Here is a 23,756-nt window from a genome sequence, read left to right on the forward strand (position 1 = left end):
TATTAAAGGGTGCGGGGAGTGAGGGGGAGAGTGGGATTAGACTGGGTGGGATATTAAAGGGTGTGGGGAGTGAGGGGGAGAGTGGGATTAGACTGGGTGGGATATTAAAGGGTGCGGGGAGTGAGGGGGAGAGTGGGATTAGACTGGGTGGGATATTAAAGGGTGTGGGGAGTGAGGGGGAGAGTGGGATTAGACTGGGTGGGATATTAAAGGGTGTGGGGAGTGAGGGGGAGAGTGGGATTAGACTGGGTGGGATATTAAAGGGGTGGGGAGGGAGGGGAGAGTGGATTAGACTGGGTGGGATATTAAAGGGTGCGGGGAGTGAGGGGGAGAGTGGGATTAGACTGGGTGGGATATTAAAGGGTGCGGGGAGTGAGGGGGGAGAGTGGGATTAGACTGGGTGGGATATTAAAGGGTGGGGGAGTGAGGGGGAGAGTGGGATTAGACTGGGTGGGATATTAAAGGGTGTGGGGAGTGAGGTGGAGAGTGGGATTAGACTGGGTGGGATATTAAAGGGTGTGGGGAGTGAGGGGGAGAGTGGGATTAGACTGGGTGGGATATTAAAGGGTGTGGGAGTGAGGGGGAGAGTGGGATTAGACTGGGTGGGATATTAAAGGGTGCGGGGAGTGAGGGGGAGAGTGGGATTAGACTGGGTGGGATATTAAAGGGTGCGGGGAGTGAGGGGGAGAGGGGGATTAGACTGGGTGGGATATTAAAGGGTGCGGGGAGTGAGGGGAGAGTGGGATTAGACTGGGTGGGATATTAAAGGGTGCGGGGAGTGAGGGGGAGAGTGGGATTAGACTGGGTGGGATATTAAAGGGTGCGGGAGTGAGGGGAGAGTGGGATTAGACTGGGTGGGATATTAAAGGGTGTGGGGAGTGAGGGGGAGAGTGGGATTAGACTGGGTGGGATATTAAAGGGTGCGGGGAGTGAGGGGGAGAGTGGGATTAGACTGGGTGGGATATTAAAGGGTGTAGGGAGTGAGGGGGGAGAGTGGGATTTGACTGGGTGGGATATTAAAGGGTGCGGGGAGTGAGGGGGAGAGTGGGATTAGACTGGGTGGGAATTTAAAGGGTGTGGGGAGTGAGGGGGGAGAGTGGGATTAGACTGGGTGGGATATTAAAGGGTGCGGGGAGTGTGGGGGGAGTGGGATTAGACTGGGTGGGATATTAAAGGGTGTGGGGAGTGAGGGGGAGAGTGGGATTAGACTGGGTGGGATATTAAAGGGTGCGGGGAGTGTGGGGGGAGTGGGATTAGACTGGGTGGGAATTAAAGGGTGCGGGGAGAGTGGGATTAGACTGGGTGGGTTATTAAAGGGTGAGGGGGGAGAGTGGGATTAGACTGGGTGGGATATTAAAGGGTGTGGGGAGTGAGGGGGGAGTGGGATTAGACTGGGTGGGATATTAAAGGATGTGGGGAGTGGGGGAGAGTGGGATTAGACTGGGTGGGATATTAAAGGGTGGGGGGAGTGAGGGGGAGAATGGGGTTAGACTGGGTGGGATATTAAAGTGTGGGGAGTGAGGGGGAGAGTGGGATTAGACTGGGTGGGATATTAAAGGGTGAGGGGGAGAGGGGGGATTAGGCTGGGTGGGATATTAAAGGGTGAGGGGAGAGTGGGATTAGACTGGGTGGGATATTAAAGGGTGCGGGGAGTGAGGGGGAGTGGGATTAGACTGGGTGGGATATTAAAGGGTGTGGGGAGTGAGGGGGAGTGGGATTAGACTGGGTGGGATATTAAAGGGGGCGGGGAGTGAGGGGGAGAGTGGGATTAGACTGGGTGGGATATTAAAGGGTGAGGGGGGGGGAGAGAGGGATTAGACTGGGTGGGATATTAAAGGGTGCGGGGAGTGAGGGAGGAGAGTGGGGTTAGACTGGGTGGGATATTAAAGGGTGCGGGAGTGAGGGGGGGAGTGGGATTAGACTGGGTGGGATATTAAAGGGTGCGGGGAGTGAGTGGGGTTAGACTGGGTGGGATATTAAAGGGTGTGGGGAGTGAGGGGGAGAGTGGGATTAGACTGGGTGGGATATTAACGGGTGAGGGGGGAGAGGGTGGGATTAGACTGGGTGGGATTTTAACGGGTGAGGGGGGGAGAGGGTGGGATTAGACTGGGTGGGATATTAAAGGGTGCGGGCGTTTGTTTCGAGTGAGTGCACACAGCCAGAGTCAGATTGCTACAGGGGGCAGTGTCCCTTTAAGGATTCTGAGCACAAAATTGGGGAGGTATTTTAACTGAGTGGCAACAGCTGGGAGGGATTTGCTGCCGGGTCAGAGCTCGTGGAGGGGAAAGGTTCAAGTGGATCACTCAATATGGCAGGGGCAGACTGTGCGGCGAGCAGTAAGGTAGGAGGCGGATCCCCAGGCACAGCAGCCTCCGACCCTGGGTAGAATGCAGTTAAATCCTTTCCGGTCTGCAGCCACATTTACAGGCTGCAGCCCCTCTTGACGCTTTGCTTCTCTGTCCGACGCCCCTGTTTCGCGACAGGGTACATCGCTCCTGTGCTTCACGTCGACCTCACGCCCGCCCTGCGGGACGGGCAGGAGACGGAGGGGGCATTTAAACCCCCACCTCTTTCCCCATTTCATTCGTGCGTGTGTGTTTGGCTGGGCAATCTTTCTGGGAAATGGGTTGAAACAAACACAGAAGTGTTTCAAGCAATCGTGCAGAGTCATGGTTTGCGCAGGGCGGAGGGGCGAGGTGGGGGTCGTCGATTCAGGAAGCCCGGGTCATGGTGACAGAGAGAAGAAGAAGAAGAAATGGCTTATTGTCACGAGTAGGCTTCAAATGAAGTTACTGTGAAAAGCCCCTAGTCGCCACGTTCCGGCGCCTGTTCGGGGAGGCTGGTACGGGAATTGAACCCGCGGCTGCCTGGGTCTGCTTTCAAAGCCGGCGATTTAGCCCTGTGCAGAGAGAGAGAGGGAGGGAGGGAAGGAGAGTGAGAGAGAGAGAGAGAGACTCTGGCACGCAATGCATCCAGGTCACCACGGCGGTTGTTCGACCAAGGTGGACATCACACATCTGTAGCGCTCAGTGGCACGCCGACTCGGGCAAGCACTCAACGCGGCAGGTCGGCGGCGGCGGCGGGGTCGGCGCTCAGACTCGTAGATTCACAGAATGCCGACCGTGCCGAAAGGGAGGCCATTCGGCCCATCGGGTCTGCGCCGGCCCTCTGAAAGAGCACCCCACCTCGCTCCCGCTCCCGATCAGAAGGCGCCGGCTCCTCTAGGAGGGTGAGCCTGCGCCCGGACGTGCGCGCGGTTGGGCCTGACGGCCGAGGTGGGTGACGCCCCACGCAGTCGAATAGCCCTCCAATTTGCACATTGGGATTGGCTGTCCTGCGGTCGCCCCTGGGAGTGGGACCACGGTGAGAGACACCTCGAGAGGGGAGGGAAACTGTTTTTTTTTTAAAGCGTTTTTTTCTTCCCCGTTGACTTGCTAGTTTGAGACAGGCTACAGCAGTCTGGCAGACTTCGGCTGTGCCTGAAGGGTGTGTGTCTTCGATCGTAAACAAAACCATGCGTCACCTCCCTGGCCATTCCCTCAGAGTGGACCAGACTCAATCAACATGGCTGCCCTATTTGACCCCATCCAAAGGTTCCACCATAACACGGCCCTCAACCTCGGCCCCGCCTCGCATCATCGGCTAATGAAACCCTCATTCAAGCCTTCAACAGATCTGACCATCCACCTGTTTAATTAAAAACGTCTGTCTCTGTAACCTCCTCCAGCCCCTACAACCCTCCCTATCTCTGTAACCTCCTCCAGCCCCTACAACCCTCCCTATCTCTGTAACCTCCTCCAGCCCCTACACCCCTCCCTATCTCTGTAACCTCCTCCAGCCCCAACAACCCTCCCTATCTCTGTAACCTCCTCCAGTCCCCTACAACCCTCCCTATCTCTGTAACCTCCTCCAGCCCCTACACCCCTCCCTATCTCTGTAACCTCCTCCAACCCTCACAACCCTCCCTATCTCTGTAATCTCCTCCAGCCCCTACAACCGTCCCAATCTCTGTAACCTCCTCCAGAGCCCCTACAACTCTCCCTATCTCTGTAACCTCCTCCAACCCCTGCAACCCTCCCTATCTCTGTAACCTCCTCCAGCCCCTACACCTCTCCCTATCTCTGTAACCTCCTCCAGAGCCCCTACAACTCTCCCTATCTCTGTAACCTCCTCCAACCCCTGCAACCCTCCCTATCTCTGTAACCTCCTCCAGCCCCTACACCTCTCCCTATCTCTGTAACCTCCTCCAGCCCCTACACCCCTCCCTATCTCTGTAACCTCCTCCAGCCCCTACAACCTTCCCTATCTCTGTAACCTCCTCCAGCCACTACAGCCCTCCCTATCTCTGTAACCTCCTCCAGCCCCTACAACCCTCCCTATCTCTGTAACCTCCTCCAGCCCCAACCCTCCCTATCTCAGTAACTCCTCCAGCCCCTACAACCCTCCCTATCTCTGTAACCTCCTCCAGCCACTACACCCCTCCCTTATCTCTGTAACCTCCTCCAGCCCCTACAACCCTCCCTTATCTCTGTAACCTCCTCCAGCCCCTACAACCCTCCCTTATCTCTGTAACCTCCTTCAGCCTCTACAACCCTCCCGGTTTCTCTCTCTCTCTCTCGTTCTCTCTCTCTCTCGTTCTCTCTCTCTCTCGTTCTCTCTCTCTCTCGTTCTCTCTCTCTCTCGTTCTCTGTCTCTCTCGTTCTCTGTCTCTCTCGTTCTCTCTCTCTCTCGTTTCTCTCTCTCTCTCTCTCTCGTTCTCTCTCTCTCTCGTTCTCTCTCTCTCTCGTTCTCTCTCTCGGTCTGTCTCTCTCTCTCGGTCTCTCTCTCCCATTCTGTCTCTCTCTCCCATTCTGTCTCTCTCTCGGTCTCTCTCTCTCATTCTGTCTCTCTCTGTCTCTCTCTCACGGTCTGTCTCTCTCTCGGTCTCTCTCTTCTCTCTCTCGGTCTCTCTTTCTCAGTCTGTCTCTCTTTCTCAGTCTGTCTCTCTTTCAAGAGTCTGTCTCTCTCTGTCTCCTGTCTCTCTCTGTCTCTCTTCTCTGTCTCTCTCTGTCTCCTGTCTCTCTCTGTCTCCTGTCTCTCTCTGTCTCCTGTCTCTCTCTGTCTCCTGTCTCTCTCTGTCTCCTGTCTCTCTCTGTCTCCTGTCTCTCTCTGTCTCCTGTCTCTCTCTGTCTCCTGTCTCTCTCTGTCTCCTTTCTCTCTCTGCCTCCTGTCTCTCTCTGTCTCCTGTCTCTCTCTGTCTCCTGTCTCTCTCTGTCTCCTGTCTCTCTCTGTCTCCTGTCTCTCTCTGTCTCCTGTCTCTCTCTGTCTCCTGTCTCTCTCTGTCTCCTGTCTCTCTCTGTCTCCTGTCTCTCTCTGTCTCCTGTCTCTCTCTGTCTCCTGTCTCTCTCTGTCTCCTGTCTCTCTCTGTCTCCTGTCTCTCTCTGTCTCCTGTCTCTCTCTGTCTCCTGTCTCTCTCTGTCTCCTGTCTCTCTCTGTCTCCTGTCTCTCTCTGTCTCCTGTCTCTCTCTGTCTCCTGTCTCTCTCTGTCTCCTGTCTCCTTCTGTCTCCTTCTGTCTCTCTCCTTCTCTCTCCTTCTCTCTCCTTCTCTCTCCTTCTCTCTCCTTCTCTCTCCTTCTCTCTCCTTCTCTCTCCTTCTCTCTCCTTCTCTCTCCTTCTCTCTCCTTCTCTCTCCTTCTCTCTCCTTCTCTCTCCTTCTCTCTCCTTCTCTCTCCTTCTCTCTCTCTGTGTCTCCTTCTGTCTCCTTCTGTCTCCTTCTGTCTCCTTCTGTCTCCTTCTGTCTCTCCTTCTGTCTCTCCTTCTGTCTCCTTCTGTCTCCTTCTGTCTCCTTCTGTCTCTCTGTGTCTCCTTCTGTCTCTCATACTCGTTCTTTCTCTCTCCCTTTCTCTGTCCCCTTCTCTCTGTCTCTCTCTTTCTCTCTGTCTCTCTCTTTCTCTCTGTGTGTGTCTCTCTCTCTCTCTCTCCTCTCTCTGTCTCTCTCTCTCTCTCTCTGTCTCTGTCTCCCTCTCTCTGTCTCCCTCTCTCTGTCTCTCTGTCTCTGTCTCCCTCAAAGCTTCTTAAGTCTGAGTCCCTTGCCCGACGGCGTGAGCTCTTGTGCGAACATTCAGTTATGATGCTTGGGGTGTTTATTTTGGCGACGAGACGTTGGGCTGCTTGACCTTATTAAGAGCTGCTATCTGAATGCCAGTGTGTGTTTTCAGCTGGAGTTTGCAGTGCAGATGAGTTGCGAGAGTTGTGCCAACGATATCCGGAGCACCCTGTCTGGAGTCAATGGTAGGTTCGCCCTGAGGTTGCGTCTCTCCAATTTATACCGACACAGAGTCTGTTTGCTCTCCTGCGTCAGGATGCTGGACACGAGGCGGTGACTGCCATCTGACCCCTCACCCCGGTGTCCCTCTCGAAGATGAAGGAAACCTGCCATCGTTAGCCCGGTCTAGAACATAGAAGATTATGTGGGTCTCACGGTAGCATGGTGGTTAGCATCAATGCTTCACAGCTCCAGGGTCCCAGGTTCGATTCCCGGCTGGGTCACTGTCTGTGTGGAGTCTGCACGTCCTCCCCGTGTCTGCGTGGGTTTCCTCTGGGTGCTCCGGTTTCCTCCCACAGTCCAAAGATGTGCGGGTTAGGTGGATTGGCCGTGCTAAATTGCCCGTAGTGTAAGGTTAACGGGGGGATTGTTGGGTTGCGGGTATACGGGTTACATGGGTTTAAGTAGGGTGATCATGGCTCGGCACAACATCGAGGGCCGAAGGGCCTGTTCGGTGCTGTACTGTTCTATGTTCTATTACAGCGCAGTACAGGCCCTTCGGCCCTCGATGTTGCGCCGACCTGTGAAACCCCTCTAAAGCCCATCTACACTATTCCCTTATCGTCCATATGCCTATCCGATGACCATTTGAAAGCGTTTAGTGTTGGCGAGTCCATTACTGTTGCAGGCAGGGCATTCCACGCCCTTACTACTCTCTGAGTAAAGAACCTACCTCTGACATCTGTCCTATATCTATCTCCCCTCAATTTAAAGCTACGTCCACTCGTGCTGGACATCACCATCCGAGGAAAAAGGCTCTCACTGTCCACCCTATCTAATCCTCCGATCATCTCGTATGCCTCAATTAAGTCACCTCTTAACCTTCTTCTCTCTAACGAAAACAGCCCTCAGCCTTCCCTCATCAGACCTTCCCTCCATACCAGGCAACATCCTGGTAAATCTCCTCTGTACCCTTTCCAATGCTTCCACATCCTTCCTATAATGCGGCGACCAGAACTGCACGCAATACTCCAAATGCGGCCGCACCAGAGTTTTGTACAGCTGCAACATGACCTCAGGGCTCCGAAACTCAATCCCTCTACCAATAAAAGCTAACACACCGTACGCCTTCTTAGCAACCCTCTCGACCTGGGTGGCAACTTTCAGGGATCTATGGACACGGACACCGAGATCTCTCTGCTCGTCCACACTACCAAGAATCTTGCCATTCGCCCAGTACTCTGTCTTCCTGTTATTCCTTCCAGAATGAATCACCTCGCACTTTTCTGCATTAAACTCCATTTGCCACCTGTCAGCCCAGCTCTGCAGCTTATCTATGTCCCTCTGTAACTTGTAAAATCCTTCCGCACTGTCCGCAACTCCACCGACTTTAGTGTCATCGGCAAATTTACTCACCCATCCTTCTACGCCCTCCTCCAGGTCATTTATAAAAATGACAAACAGCAGCGGCCCCAAACAGATCCTTGTGGTACACCTTGTGGTCTGGCCTACATGTGACTCCAGACACCCCCCCACACACTCAGCAATGTGGTCGAGGGGCCCTAAACTCTGAAACCCCCTCCCCAAACCTCTCCGTCTCTCTCCTTCTGTTTCTCTCTCCCCCTCTCTCTCTCTCTCTCTCTTAGCCCCTCTGAAATGGGTCGAGCGCGACACTCCGTCGAAGGGGGCAATTCGGGATGGGCAACAAACGCTGGGCATTCCCCCAACGATGCCCACATCCCCTGCGGGTTAAATGTAGACCATCCACAAAATGGCACGTCTGGCAGAGCAGCACTCCTTCACTGGTGGGCTGTGAGGGCACCGCAGTGGGTTAGCACTGCTGCCTCACGGCGCCGCGGTCCTGGGTTCGATCCCGGCCCTGGGTCACCGTCCGCGTGGAGTTCGCACATTCTCCCCGTGTCTGCGTGGGTTTCACCCCCACAACCCAAAGATGTGCAGAGTAGGTGGATTGGCCACGCTAAATTGCCCCTTAATTGGAAACAAATGAACTGGGTACACTAAATTTATATTAAAAGAAAGTACTGCACTGTCAGTGTGTCAGGCTGGAGAGATTTACTTAATGCTGGATTTATCTGTAGATTTCAATAACACGTCTGTCTGCTTCCTCCCCCTGCCAAAGCCCCTTCTTGCAGAAGTCGCCCTTTGCACCCTTTTGGACAGTCAAATGAATCAATTGACTCATTAGCAGATTGACAGACCCTTAAAGCGACACGAGCTGGGGAAAAGAAACCGTACTGGGCGGGTACCTCCGGTTCGGCAGCTGCATTTTCCAGCACGCCCTCGCCAGCAGCGGGATTGTCCGTGCGTGCGTGTGGGGGGCAATGTGCCTGTGAGAGCGTGTGTGCGTGTGAGACAGTGTGTGCATGGGCCATTCTGTGCGTGTGACATTGTGCATGTGAGTGTGTGCGACATTATGCGTGTGAATGTGCGTGTCGTTGTGTGTGTGTGTGTGGCATTGTGCATGTGAGAGGGTGTGTGAGTGTGCGTGTCATCCTGTGTGTGTGTCATTCCGTGTATGTGACATTGTGCGCGTGAGAGTGTGTGACACAGTGCGTGTGTCGTTCTGTAGGCGTGTGACGTGCGTGTGAGAGTGTGTGAGTGTGTGCATGTGGTATTCTACCCAAGTGTGTGAAAGGGTGTGTGTACGCATGATGTTCTGTGTGTGAGTGTGTGTACACATGGTGTCCTGTGTGTGTGTGTACATGGTGTTCTGTGTGAGTGAGTGTGTGTACACATGGTGTTCTGTGTGTGTGTGTGTGTACATGGTGTTCTGTGTGACAGTGTGTGTGTGTACATGGTGTTCTGTGTGAGAGTGAATGTGTGTACACACGGTGTTCTGTGTGTGTGTGTGTACATGGTGTTCTGTGTGACAGTGTGTGTGTGTACATGGTGTTCTGTGTGAGAGTGTGTGTACACATGGTGTTCTGTGTGTGTACACATGGTGTCCTGTGTGTGTGTGTACATGGTGTTCTGTGTGTGAGTGAATGTGTGTACAAACGGTGTCCTGTGTGAGTGTGTACACACATGGTGTTCTGTGTGAGTGAGTGTGTGCACACACGGTGTTCTGTGTGTGAGAGTGTGTGTACACACGGTGTTCTGTGTGTGAGACTGTGTGTACAGATGGTGTTCTGTGTGTGAGAGTGTGTGTACACATGGTGTTCTGTGTGTGAGAGTGTGTGTACATGGTGTTCTGTGTGTGTGAGTGTGTGTACATGGTGTTCTGTGTGTGTGAGTGTGTGTACATGGAGTTCTGTGTGTGTGTGTGTACACATGGTGTTCTCTGTGAGTGTGTGTGTACACATGGTGTTCTCTGTGAGTGTGTGTGTACACATGGTGTTCTCTGTGTGTGAGTGTGTGTACACCTGGTGTTCTGTGTGTGAGAGTGTGTGTACACATGGTGTTCTCTGTGAGTGTGTGTGTACACATGGTGTTCTCTGTGTGTGTGAGTGTGTGTACATGGTGTTCTGTGTGTGTGTGTGTGTGTACATGGTGTTCTGTGTAAACGTGTGAGTGTGTGTACATGGTGTTCTGTGTGTGTGAGTGTGTGTACATGGCGTTCTGTGTGTGTGTGTGTGTGTGTGTGTGTACATGGAGTTCTGTGTGTGTGAGTGTGTGTACATGGTGTTCTGTGTGAGTGAGTGTACACATGGTGTTCTGTGTGTGTACACATGGTGTTCTGTGTGAGTGAGTGTACACATGGTGTTCTGTGTGTGTGTACATGGTGTTCTGTGTGTGTGTGTGTGTGTGTACATGGAGTTCTGTGTGTGTGTGTGTGTACATGGAGTTCTGTGTGTGTGTGTGTGTGTGTGTGTGTACATGGAGTTCTGTGTGTGTGAGTGTGTGTACATGGTGTTCTGTGTGAGTGAGTGTACACATGGTGTTCTGTGTGTGTACACATGGTGTTCTGTGAGAGTGTGTGTACACATGGTGTTCTGTGTGTGAGAGTGTGTGTACACATGGTGTTCTGTGTGTGAGAGTGTGTGTACACATGGTGTTCTCTGTGAGTGTGTGTGTACACATGGTGTTCTCTGTGTGTGTGAGTGTGTGTACATGGTGTTCTGTGTGTGTGAGTGTGTGTACATGGTGTTCTGTGTGTGAGACTGTGTGTACACATGGTGTTCTGTGTGTGTGAGTGTGTGTACATGGTGTTCTGTGTGTGTGAGTGTGTACATGGAGTTCTGTGTGTGTGTGTGTGTGTACATGGTGTTTGTGTGTGTGTGTGTACATGGTGTTCTGTGTGTGTACACATGGTGTTCTGTGTGAGTGAGTGTACACATGGTGTTCTGTGTGTGTGTGTACATGGTGTTCTGTGTGTGTACACATGGTGTTCTGTGTGAGTGAGTGTACACATGGTGTTCTGTGTGTGTGTACATGGTGTTCTGTGTGTGTACACATGGTGTTCTGTGTGAGTGAGTGTACACATGGTGTTCTGTGTGTGAGAGTGTGTACACATATGGTCTCTGAGTGTGTGTACACATGGTGTTCTGTGTGTGTGTGTGTGTACATGGTGTTCTGTGTGTGTACACATGGTGTCCTGTGTGAGGGTATGTGTACACATGGTGTTCTGTGTGTGTGTGTGTGTACATGGTGTTCTGTGTGTACACATGGAGTTCTGTGTGAGAGTGTGTGTACGCATGATATTCTGTGTGAGTGAGTGTGTGTACACATGGTATTCTGTGTGAGTGAGTGTGTGTACACATGGTGTCCTGAGTGTGTGAGTGTGTGCACACATGGTGTTCTGTGTGTGAGTGTGGGTGTTCTGCATGTGTGTGTGTGTGTACAGATGGTGTCCTGTGTGAGTGAGTGTGTGTGCGCATGGTGTTCTGTGTGTGAGTGAGTGTGTGTACACATGGTGTTCTGTCTGAGTGAATGTGTGTACAAACGGTGTCCTGTGTGAGTGTGTACACACATGGTGTTCTGTGTGAGTGAGTGTGTGCACACACGGTGTTCTGTGTGTGAGAGTGTGTGTACACACGGTGTTCTGTGTGTGAGACTGTGTGTACAGATGGTGTTCTGTGTGTGAGAGTGTGTGTACACATGGTGTTCTGTGTGTGAGAGTGTGTGTACATGGTGTTCTGTGTGTGTGAGTGTGTGTACATGGTGTTCTGTGTGTGTGAGTGTGTGTACATGGAGTTCTGTGTGTGTGTGTGTACACATGGTGTTCTCTGTGAGTGTGTGTGTACACATGGTGTTCTCTGTGAGTGTGTGTGTACACATGGTGTTCTCTGTGTGTGAGTGTGTGTACACCTGGTGTTCTGTGTGTGAGAGTGTGTGTACACATGGTGTTCTCTGTGAGTGTGTGTGTACACATGGTGTTCTCTGTGTGTGTGAGTGTGTGTACATGGTGTTCTGTGTGTGTGTGTGTGTGTACATGGTGTTCTGTGTAAACGTGTGAGTGTGTGTACATGGTGTTCTGTGTGTGTGAGTGTGTGTACATGGTGTTCTGTGTGTGTGTGTGTGTGTGTGTGTGTGTGTGTACATGGAGTTCTGTGTGTGAGTGTGTGTACATGGTGTTCTGTGTGAGTGAGTGTACACATGGTGTTCTGTGTGTGTGTACATGGTGTTCTGTGTGAGTGAGTGTACACATGGTGTTCTGTGTGTGTGTACATGGTGTTCTGTGTGTGTGTGTGTGTGTGTACATGGAGTTCTGTGTGTGTGTGTGTGTACATGGAGTTCTGTGTGTGTGTGTGTGTGTGTGTGTGTACATGGAGTTCTGTGTGTGTGAGTGTACACATGGTGTTCTGTGTGTGTACACATGGTGTTCTGTGAGAGTGTGTGTACACATGGTGTTCTGTGTGTGAGAGTGTGTGTACACATGGTGTTCTGTGTGTGAGAGTGTGTGTACACATGGTGTTCTGTGTGTGAGAGTGTGTGTACACATGGTGTTCTCTGAGTGTGTGTGTACACATGGTGTTCTCTGTGTGTGTGAGTGTGTGTACATGGTGTTCTGTGTGTGTGAGTGTGTGTACATGGTGTTCTGTGTGTGTGAGTGTGTGTACATGGTGTTCTGTGTGTGTGAGTGTGTGTACATGGAGTTCTGTGTGTGTGTGTGTGTGTGTACATGGTGTTCTGTGTGTGTACACATGGTGTTCTGTGTGAGTGAGTGTACACATGGTGTTCTGTGTGTGAGAGTGTGTACACATATGGTCTCTGAGTGTGTGTACACATGGTGTTCTGTGTGTGTGTGTGTACATGGTGTTTGTGTGTGTGTGTGTGTACACATGGTGTTCTGTGTGAGTGAGTGTACACATGGTGTTCTGTGTGTGTGTGTGTACATGGTGTTCTGTGTGTGTACACATGGTGTCCTGTGTGAGGGTATGTGTACACATGGTGTCCTGTGTGAGGGTATGTGTACACATGGTGTTCTCCGTGTGAGTGAGTGTGTACATGGTGTTCTGTGTGTGTACACATGGTGTCCTGTGTGAGGGTATGTGTACACATGGTGTTCTCCGTGTGAGTGAGTGTGTACATGGAGTTCTGTGTGAGAGTGTGTGTACGCATGGTGTTCTCCGTGTGAGTGAGTGTGTGTACACATGGTGTTCTCCGTGTGAGTGAGTGTGTACATGGTGTTCTGTGTGAGTGTGTGTGTGTACACATGGTGTTCTCCGTGTGAGTGTGTACATGGTGTTCTGTGTGAGTGTGTGTGCACATGGTATTCTGTGTGAGTGAGTGTGTGTACACATGGTATTCTGTGCGAGTGTGTGTGCACATGGTATTCTGTGTGAGTGAGTGTGTGTACACATGGTATTCTGTGTGAGTGAGTGTGTGTACACATGGTATTCTGTGTGAGTGAGTGTGTGTACACATGGTATTCTGTGTGAGTGAGTGTCTGTACACATGGTGTTCTGTGTGAGTGTGTGTGCACATGGTATTCTGTGTGAGTGAGTGTGTGTGCACATGGTATTCTGTGTGAGTGAGTGTGTGTACACATGGTATTCTGTGTGAGTGTGTGTACACATGGTATTCTGTGTGAGTGAGTGTGTGTACACATGGTATTCTGTGTGAGTGAGTGTGTGTACACATGGTATTCTGTGTGAGTGAGTGTGTGTACACATGGTATTCTGTGTGAGTGAGTGTGTGTACACATGGTATTCTGTGTGAGTGAGTGTGTGTACACATGGTATTCTGTGTGAGTGAGTGTGTGTACACATGGTATTCTGTGTGAGTGAGTGTGTGTACACATGGTATTCTGTGTGAGTGAGTGTGTGTACACATGGTATTCTGTGTGAGTGAGTGTGTGTACACATGGTATTCTGTGTGAGTGAGTGTGTGTACACATGGTATTCTGTGTGAGTGAGTGTGTGTACACATGGTATTCTGTGTGAGTGAGTGTGTGTACACATGGTATTCTGTGTGAGTGAGTGTGTGTACACATGGTGTCCTGAGTGTGTGAGTGTGTGCACACATGGTGTTCTGTGTGTGAGTGTGGGTGTTCTGCATGTGAGTGTGTGTGTGTACAGATGGTGTCCTGTGTGAGTGAGTGTGTGTGCGCATGGTGTTCTGTGTGTGAGTGAGTGTGTGTACACATGGTGTTCTGTCTGAGTGAATGTGTGTACAAACGGTGTCCTGTGTGAGTGTGTACACACATGGTGTTCTGTGTGAGTGAGTGTGTGCACACACGGTGTTCTGTGTGTGAGAGTGTGTGTACACACGGTGTTCTGTGTGTGAGACTGTGTGTACAGATGGTGTTCTGTGTGTGAGAGTGTGTGTACACATGGTGTTCTGTGTGTGAGAGTGTGTGTACACATGGTGTTCTCTGTGAGTGTGTGTGTACACATGGTGTTCTCTGTGAGTGTGTGTGTACACATGGTGTTCTCTGTGTGTGAGTGTGTGTACACATGGTGTTCTGTGTGTGTGAGTGTGTGTACATGGTGTTCTGTGTGTGTGTGTGTGTGTACATGGTGTTCTGTGTGTGTGAGTGTGTGTACATGGAGTTCTGTGTGTGTGAGTGTGTGTACATGGTGTTCTGTGTGAGTGAGTGTACACATGGTGTTCTGTGTGTGTACACATGGTGTTCTGTGTGAGTGAGTGTACACATGGTGTTCTGTGTGTGAGAGTGTGTACACATATGGTCTCTGAGTGTGTGTACACATGGTGTTCTGTGTGTGTGTGTGTACATGGTGTTCTGTGTGTGTACACATGGTGTTCTGTGAGTGAGTGTGTGTACACATGGTGTCCTGTGTGAGGGTATGTGTACACATGGTGTTCTCCGTGTGAGTGAGTGTGTACATGGTGTTCTGTGTGAGTGTGTGTACACATGGTGTTCTGTGTGTGTACACATGGTGTTCTGTGTGAGTGTGTGTGCACATGGTATTCTGTGTGAGTGAGTGTGTGTACACATGGTATTCTGTGTGAGTGAGTGTGTGTACACATGGTATTCTGTGTGAGTGAGTGTGTGTACACATGGTATTCTGTGTGAGTGAGTGTGTGTACACATGGTATTCTGTGTGAGTGAGTGTGTGTACACATGGTATTCTGTGTGAGTGAGTGTGTGTACACATGGTATTCTGTGTGAGTGAGTGTGTGTACACATGGTATTCTGTGTGAGTGAGTGTGTGTACACATGGTATTCTGTGTGAGTGAGTGTGTGTACACATGGTATTCTGTGTGAGTGAGTGTGTGTACACATGGTATTCTGTGTGAGTGAGTGTGTGTACACATGGTATTCTGTGTGAGTGAGTGTGTGTACACATGGTATTCTGTGTGAGTGAGTGTGTGTACACATGGTATTCTGTGTGAGTGAGTGTGTGTACACATGGTATTCTGTGTGAGTGAGTGTGTGTACACATGGTGTCCTGAGTGTGTGAGTGTGTGCACACATGGTGTTCTGTGTGTGTGTGGGTGTTCTGCATGTGAGTGTGTGTGTGTACAGATGGTGTTCTGTGTGTGAGTGAGTGTGTGTACACATGGTGTTCTGCATGTGAGTGTGTGTGTGTACAGATGGTGTTCTGTGTGTGAGTGAGTGTGTGTACACATGGTGTTCTGTGTGTGAGTGAGTGTGTGTGTACACATGGTGTTCTGTGTGTGTACACATGGTGTTCTGTGTGTGAGTGAGTGAGTGTGTAGGTACACGTAGTGTTGTGTGTGTGAGTGTGGGTGTTCTGCATGTGAGTGTGTGTGTGTACAGATGGTGTTCTGTGTGAGTGAGTGTGTGTGCGCATGGTGTTCTGTGTGTGAGTGAGTGTGTGTACACATGGTGTTCTGTGTGTGAGTGAGTGTGTGTGTACACATGGTGTTCTGTGTGTGAGTGAGTGTGTGTACACATGGTGTTCTGTGTGTGAGTGAGTGTATGTGTACACATGGTGTTCTGTGTGTGTACACATGGTGTTCTGTGTGTGAGTGAGTGTGTAGGTACACGTAGTGTTGTGTGTGTGAGTGTGGGTGTTCTGCATGTGAGTGTGTGTGACTTGAGTGTGAATGTGTGCACCCCCTTTCCAAAAGTCTGCGGAATCAAAGATGCTCTGTTAGAAACTGCACTAATTGGACGAGTTGGCACTTTGAGGGTGGGGCTGGTTAGCAGGAGATGGGAGGTATACTGATAACTGTGAGAGCCTGCCTTCAGCCGGTCCATCTGGCCAGTGTGTAGGGATTGGAGACTGATGCAGGAAGTGTGCGCTCACTCACCGCTCTTTGTTATGTTGCAGGGATCCACGGCGTGGATATTAATGTCGGCACGGAGCAGGTTCTAATTGACACAACACTGACATCCGGGGAAGTGCAGGCGCTAATCGAGAGCTCAGGGAGACGGGCCGTGTTGAAGGGAATGGGCCCTTCAAGCTTCAGTGAGTATATCCCAAACTACCGGCTGGTATCAGGGTTCAGGCCGAGCCCTTCTGCGAGTGTTTGATGGGGACAGTGTAGAGGGAGCTTTACTCTGTATCTAACCCCGTGCTGTACCTGTCCTGCGAGTGTTTGATGGGGACAGTGTAGAGGGAGCGTTACTCTGTATCTAACCCCGTGCTGTACCTGTCCTGGGAGTGTTTGATGGGGACAGTGTAGAGGGAGCGTTACTCTGTATCTAACCCCGTGCTGTACCTGTCCTGGGAGTGTTTGATGGGGACAGTGTAGAGGGAGCGTTACTCTGTATCTAACCCCGTGCTGTACCTGTCCTGGGAGTGTTTGATGGGGACAGTGTAGAGGGAGCGTTACTCTGTATCTAACCCCGTGCTGTACCTGTCCTGGGGGTATTTGATGGGGACAGTGTAGAGGGAGCTTTACTCTGTATCTAACCGCGTGCTGTACCTGTCCTGGGAGTGTTTGATGGGGACAGTGTAGAGGGAGCTTTACTCTGTATCTAACCCTGTGCTGTACCTGTCCTGGGAGTGTTTGATGGGGACAGTGTAGACGGAGCTTTACTCTGTATCTAACCCCGTGCTGTACCTGTCCTGGGAGTGTTTGATGGGGACAGTGTAGAGGGAGCTTTACTCTGTATCTAACCCCGTGCTGTACCTGTCCTGGGAGTGTTTGATGGGGGACAGTGTAGAGGGAGCTTTACTCTGTATCTAACCCCGTGCTGTACCTGTCCTGGGAGTGTTTGATGGGGACAGTGTAGAGGGGGCTTTACTCTGTATCTAACCCTGTGCTGTACCTGTCCTGGGAGTGTTTGATGGGGACAGTGTAGAGGGAGCTTTACACTGTATCTAACCCCGTGCTGTACCTGTCCTGGGAGTGTTTGATGGGGGACAGTGTAGAGGGAGCTTTATTCTGTGTTCTTGCTCCACAGAGGATCTGGGTGCTGGTGTTGCGATGTTAGGCCCAGAGGGCAACATCAAGGGGGCAGTGCGGTTCCTGCAGCTGTCGGAGAAGCTGTGCCTCATCGAGGGGACGATCGACGGACTGAAAGCCGGACTACACGGCCTGCATGTGCATGAGTTTGGAGACCTGACCAGTTCCTGCCTGAGGTAGGTTGGCCGCCTGTGGAGGTGTGAGGGAGACAGTGAGGTGCAGTATGTGATGATCTGCATAAAGCAATTCTGTACATAATGTTCCACACGACCTTCAACCACAAGGTGGCAGTGTAAACCCACCACTTGACCCTGTGGCGGCGGAGTTGGGAGTCGATCGTGTTGGAGGATAAACGCATTTTGCAGAGGCTCGACAATAGTTACTCACTGTTAGTAGTTTATCATTTTGTTCATCCTAGTTATCTTTATCCCGCAGTTATTCCATAATAAGTTATTTAAACTAGATGTTCTGTAGTTCCCTTCGCCACGCTGCAGAACATGACATGGTACCAGGAGTGATGATTTACAAGGAACGTGAAGATTCTGCACGGACAAATCCGAACCACTAAAGATAAATTTGAAGGAAAAGAAAGAAAACGTATCCTTGCTACTAACCTTGCAAGCTACCGGGATCTGGTGCTCAACGCATGGTAAAACTCCGAAGCCTGGGATGCAAGGCCCCTCAACAGCTTTGGGTTACCGGTAACGTAGAGAAGAATTGGCAACAATTTAAGCAACAGTTTAAACTCTTAAGTTTCAGCCCTTAGTCTGCGGGCACAGCTCTATGAGAGGCGTATCGGGTCGCTGCTCGCTGTAGCAGGTCCCCAAGCAATTGAGATCTTCACCACTTTTATCTTTGAAGACAGCAAAAGCTTCGACGAAGTTCTTGAACAATTCGACCAGCGTTACTCCCCTGACACCTTGGGCGCGATATATTCCGCACGCGCAACCAGAACGCGGGAGAGGCATTCCGTAGCTTCCTCACAGACCTGCGGGTTGGAGGCGCAGTTGTGCAACCTCGGCCCACTCCAGCCGTCAACGATCGCCGATTGGATAGTTTTCGGGATCTCCGGCGATAAAGTGCGCGGGCGACCTCTGCGGCCCAAATATCTCCCGTTAGCGAGCTTGCAGCAAAGCAGCTCGACGCCTTACGTTTCCGGCATTGTGGCGCGCAAGCGGAAGAGACGGCAGACGCCATTAGTGCGGTGACGCAGCCGAATCAGAAACGCGCTCCCAGTGCGGGCGGCCATTTTGAGCGCCGGCCCGATCCTCCATTTTATGTGGCAGACGGCATTCACCACAGCAATGCCCTGCTTATGGTTAATGGCATCTGTAATGGCAGAAATCATTTTGCAACTCAATGTTACTCCAGGAGAAGGCCTGAGCAAATAAAAGAGTGTCCGCGCTATTGATAATGCGCGCCTAGAGGCCACACTCTTCGTCGACGTGATCTCCAGTGAAGACGAAGAGAATCAAGCCAGCCCAAATAACCATGTGTTTGGACCAATCTGCAGCAATAGTGAATTGAAGGCAGATAATCAGAAGGAAAAGTGGACAGTGGCACTAAAGATAAATGGCTTGGAGCAGCACAGTGGTGCAGCGGGTTAAGCACTGTTGTCTCACAGCACTGAGGACCCGTGTTCGAACCCACACTGTCCGTGTGGAGTTTGCACATTCTCCCCGTGTCTGCGCGGGTTTCATCCCCACAACCCAAAGATGTGCAGGGTAGGTGGATTGAACACGCTAAATTGCCCCTTAATTGGAAAAAAATGAATTGGGTACTCTAAATTTATTTTTAAAAAAAGATAAATGGCTTAGTGATAACAGTCGTGCTCGACACCGGTATGAGGGTCAACCTTATCAACGGGTCCAATGTTTTTAAAACAAAAGAAAGCTGCGAATTGAATCAAAAATAGTTAATAGAACGGTATTGTTTTTTTTATTAAGGGGCAATTTAGCGTGGCCAATTGTTGAAGAAATTAATAGTCAGCACTTTGAGTTTTCGCTAAAGGCCCTTTATTTAACACAAAGTTCGTGGGGGGATTAGAGAGACCACAGTCATTCCAAATGTCCCCCCTTTGCAGAAGTGAGGCAAGCAATTTATATGATACAGTGAGCAATATCTAGGACAAAGTGCATTCTTTAGATTAGCAAAAAGACAGAAAATCGAGCAGGCCGGAGTTAAGAGTTTAATAACAGGCCTTGAGTTCTTCGCCTGAGAAAAATACTAATTGTCTGCTGTCAGCAAAACAGTGTGCAGCTGTACGCTTGTTTACATTGTATGACCTTCTGACTGTTTCATACAGAACGTCTTGACTACAAATAAGGCTAAATATCCATCATGCTTTGCAAGTGCCTATTTCCACGAAATATATTCAAGTAGCCGATTAAAATGAATACAGGTTATTAAGGCAACTAATCCGCCAATTAAAGTCCCTTCTGCACCAATCCACCTACTCTGTACATTTTTTTTTGGGTTGTGGGGGTGAAACCCACGCAGACACGGGGGAGAATGTGCAAACTCCACACGGAGAGTGACCCAGAGCCGGGATCGAACCCGGGTCCTGTTGCTCGTTGTCTTCTCTCTCTAATTGGCTCTGTTGATGGCGGTTAATATGGTCGCCTTCCTTGATTCTAATTACGTTTGCTCAAGAGTTGCCAGGTATCTTTCTGATACCGCCACAAGGTTCAAAACCGAATACTGATCAAAGACTCGATATACCAGTTAGTGAGTTCACAATCAATGCTCATTTATGTACACACACAGTCAAATATACTCATGCACAAAACTCTACCAACTAAACTGTCACTACTGCTGAAGCCTATACTTAGCTTCGGGCGCCCACTCAGTCAGAGGAACAATGACTGTTGTCCGGTTCTGGAGGCTGCTGGGATCGAGCTGGTACGGAATAGTAGCTAGGAGCGTCTGTCCCGTAGCGTGCGTTGACTTTGGACTTACTTGTTCTGGTGCAGCTGCTGGGCAGGCCTCTCGTCGCTGAGAGCCGAGACCAAGAAGAGCGATTCTCTCTTGGGGGCTTCTTATAGCCAAAGGGGGCTTTACGTGCTTTTGAGCGGGCCTTGAACTTGGTCCCAATTAATTGGACCGTATCCTGATCATTGGTATCGATTTCCTCCAATAAAGGGGTGGCTGTCCTGATTGCTGGGCAGGCCCTAGGTGGCCATTGGCCGGCTTTGTTCTAGTCTCCTCTGGCGCCGGGGTGTCTGCTTTGGTATTGTTTACTTAAATGTTACTCTTTAGTCCCCGGAGATGGCTCATTAGTATGGTAATGGCTTTGCAGTATCGGTCTTGTCTGGGAGCTCCAGCTCCAATCAACAGACAAACCTCGCGCCTGCTTGCTTTCTCAGCATTGTCCATTTTCCCATCATTCTTTGCAAAGTGTCCATTTTGTAATCGGGACGTGGCCACCCCAGGTGGCTACACTCCTCAGCGCTGTGACGCAGCAGTGCTAACCACCGTGCCACCCCAGAACAGTATAGTTGAAAGATCACCATGGCAACGAAATCTCGTCATTCGGAGCTTGATTTCGATGTAAAAAAAAAAATTCACAAATTGAAATTGGTGGACCGCGAGTCTTTATTTGGTGTTGAGGCGAGCGAGGAGCTGTAGTTAGTCCGACGAGTCTACAGTGCAGACAGTGCAGCAACAGGCCCTCGTTCCTGAGGAGACTCCATACTGACTTGATTTCCCTGAAATTTGGTACGTTAACATCCACGTGCAAGATTCGGTTGACGGACGATGCGGAGCCTGTGATTCGTGAGCCGAGAGATGCGTCGCCGCCATTAAGGGATGAACTAAGGACCAGAGCTGGAGAGAATGACTGCCTTGGGTGTCATTAAAGCGTATTGAGGTCCCGACATTCCATGGTCTGTTCAAAGAAGCGCAACGGAGACTTGAGAATCTGCATAGACCCGAAGGATTCGAATCCCAATATTGAAAAGGAACACTACCCGATCCCAAAAAGGGAGGAGGTAATGAAATGAAATGAAAATCGCTTATTGTCACGAGTAGGCTTCAATGAAGTTACTGTGAAAAGCCCCCTAGTCGCCACATTCCAGCGCCTGTCCGGGGAGGCTGGTACGGGAATTGAACCCTCGCTGCTGGCCTGCCTTGGTCTGCTTTCAAAGCCAGCGATTTAGCTGAGTGAGCTAAACCAGCCCCTAATGTGTGAAATGGCAGGGGCAGCCTGTTTCAGCAAACCGAACGCGTCGCAAAGCTTCTGGCAACTGAACCTAGGTAACGGGGGCACGAAAGGGGCAGCACAGTAGGGGCAGCACGGTAGCATTGTGGGTAGCACAATCGCTTCACAGCGCCAGGGTCCCGGGTTCGATTCCCGGCTTGGGGTCACTGTCTGTGCGGAGTCTGCACATCCTCCCCGTGTGTGTGCGTGGGTTTCCTCCGGGCGCTCCGGTTTCCTCCCACAGCCCAAAGATGTGCAGGTTAGGGTGGATTGGCCGTGATAAATTGCCCTCAGTGTCCAAAATTGCCCTTAGTGTTGGGTGGGGTTACTGGGTTATGGGGATAGGGTGGAGGTGTTGACCTTGGGTAGGGTGCTCTTTCCAAGAGCCGGTGCAGACTCGATGGGCCGAATGGCCTCCCTCTGCACTGTAAATTCTATGATGATCTAAGGGCAGCACGGTGGCGCAGTGGGTTAGCCCTGCTGCCTCACGGCGCCGAGGACCCGGGTTCGATCCCGGCTCTGGGTCACTGTCCGTGTGGAGTTTGCACATTCTCCCCGTGTCTGCGTGGGTTTCGCCCCCACAACCCCAAAAAAATGTGCAGAGTAGGTGGATCGGCCGCGCTAAATTGCCCCTGAACTGGAAAAAATAATTGGGTAATCTAAAATTTATGATAATCTGTCTGCACGTGAGATGTATTAACCAAAGCACAGACCTATCGATGAGGACACACGTAAACGGTCTCTGCATTTCGACAAGTCAAAAAAATAATTGAGAAGAGACTGCCACGGACATTATCCTGCAGAAAGTGAGAAAGGAGCTCCAGGATTTTCCAAAGGATCCTTCCCACAATATTCCAGCAGAATTAAGTGACGCGAGTGGATTTTCGCTGCGGAAGCAGGGGATTGTGATTCCGCAGGCGCTCCTGGGGTTGCATGAAGGGCACCAGGGGTTGGAAAAGTGTTGAGGGGAGAGCCAGGGAGGCAGTCAGACCCCGGGGGGTGCCCCCACGGAGGCCTGGCCTGCGATCGGGGCCCACCGACCGGCGGGCGGGCCTCTGCCGTGGGGGAACTCTTTTTCTTCCGCCCCCCCCCCCCCCCCCCCCCCCCCCCCCCGCCATGCGGAAGTGACCCCCCTCCCCTGCGCATGCGCCGGTATGACGTCAGCTGACGCTCCGGCGCATGCGCGGACTTACGCCGGCCGGCGAAGTCCTTTCGGCCCCGGCTGGCGGGGCGCCAAAGGCCGTTCACGCCAGCCGGCGGAGTGCGGCACTCCCTCAGTACTGACCCTCTGACAGTGCGGCGCTCCCTCAGTACTGACCCTCTGACAGTGCGGCATTCCCTCAGTACTGACCCTCTGACAGTGCGGCTCTCCCTCAGTACTGACCCTCTGACAGTGCAGCACTCCCTCAGTACTGACCCTCTGACAGTGCAGCACTCCCTCAGTACTGACCCTCTGACAGTGCGGCGGGCCCTCAGTACTGACCCTCTGACAGTGCAGCACTCCCTCAGTACTGACCCTCTGACAGTGCGGCTCTCCCTCAGTACTGACCCTCTGACAGTGCAGCACTCCCTCAGTACTGACCCTCTGACAGTGCGGCACTCCCTCAGTACTGACCTGGGGATACAGTAATGCACTGCAGTCTCTGGAGTGGCTCACACCCAGGGTCCTCTGACTGCGAGGCAGGTTTTCTACCTGCTGAGCTGTGATTAAGCCGCTTGGTGACGTTTTTGGGGCAGTTCAAATCTCTCCTGTTCTTTTTCCACAGCTGCGGCTCCCACTACAACCCGGGAAAGAACAGGCACGGCGGACCGGGGGACAGGGACCGGGTAAGTGGGAGCCCGGGTCACTCAACTGGATCCTCCGCTTACCCTGCAGGAATCCCCAGAGTGTTTGATGGGGACAATGCAGAGGGAGCTTTACTCTGTATCTAACCCCGTGCTGTATCTGTCCTGGGAGTGTTTGATGGGGACAGTGTAGAGGGAGCTTTACTCTGTATCTAACCCCGTGCTGTACCTGTCCTGGGAGTGTTTGATGGGGACAGTGTAGAGGGAGCTTTACTCTGTATCTAACCCCGTGCTGTCCCTGTCCTGGGAGTGTTTGATGGGGACAGTGTAGAGGGAGCTTTACTCTGTATCTAACCCCGTGCTGTACCTGTCCTGGGAGTGTTTGATGGGGGACAGTGTAGAGGGAGCTTTAGTCTGTATCTAACCCCCGTGTTGTACCTGTCCTGGGAGTGTTTGATGGGGATAGTGTAGAGGGAGCTTTACTCTGTATCTAACCCGTGCTGTACCTGTCCTGGGAGTGTTTGATGGGGACAGTGTAGAGGCAGCTTTACTCTGTATCTAACCCCGTGCTGTACCTGTCCTGGGAGTGTTTGATGGGGACAGTGCAGAGGGAGCTTTACTCTGTATCTAACCCCGTGCTGTACCTGCCCTGGGAGTGTTTGATGGGGACAGTGTAGAGGGAGCTTTACTCTGTAACTAACCCTGTGCTGTATCTGACCTGGGAGTGTTTGATGGGGACAGTGTAGAGGGAGCTTTACTCTGTATCTAACCCCGTGCTGTACC

The 23,756-nt window shown here is 51.4% G+C and overlaps 1 protein-coding gene across 1 annotated transcript in view; it reads left to right on the forward strand.

The window, feature by feature from the left end:
• Positions 1 to 2,230: 2,230 nt before the first annotated feature.
• Positions 2,231 to 23,756, forward strand: part of LOC119958954 (copper chaperone for superoxide dismutase-like) — a 28,585-nt gene continuing 7,059 nt past the window's right edge. The window contains exons 1-5 of the mRNA XM_038787477.1: positions 2,231 to 2,341; positions 6,198 to 6,270; positions 15,910 to 16,047; positions 16,989 to 17,166; positions 22,955 to 23,015. Of these exons, the coding sequence (XP_038643405.1) occupies positions 2,309 to 2,341; positions 6,198 to 6,270; positions 15,910 to 16,047; positions 16,989 to 17,166; positions 22,955 to 23,015 (483 nt within the window). The 5' untranslated portion in view covers positions 2,231 to 2,308. The remainder of the gene's footprint in view (positions 2,342 to 6,197; positions 6,271 to 15,909; positions 16,048 to 16,988; positions 17,167 to 22,954; positions 23,016 to 23,756) is intronic.

The sequence above is a fragment of the Scyliorhinus canicula genome, chromosome 31 (assembly GCF_902713615.1).
Source record: "Scyliorhinus canicula chromosome 31, sScyCan1.1, whole genome shotgun sequence".
Classification (NCBI taxonomy): Eukaryota; Metazoa; Chordata; class Chondrichthyes; order Carcharhiniformes; family Scyliorhinidae; genus Scyliorhinus; species Scyliorhinus canicula.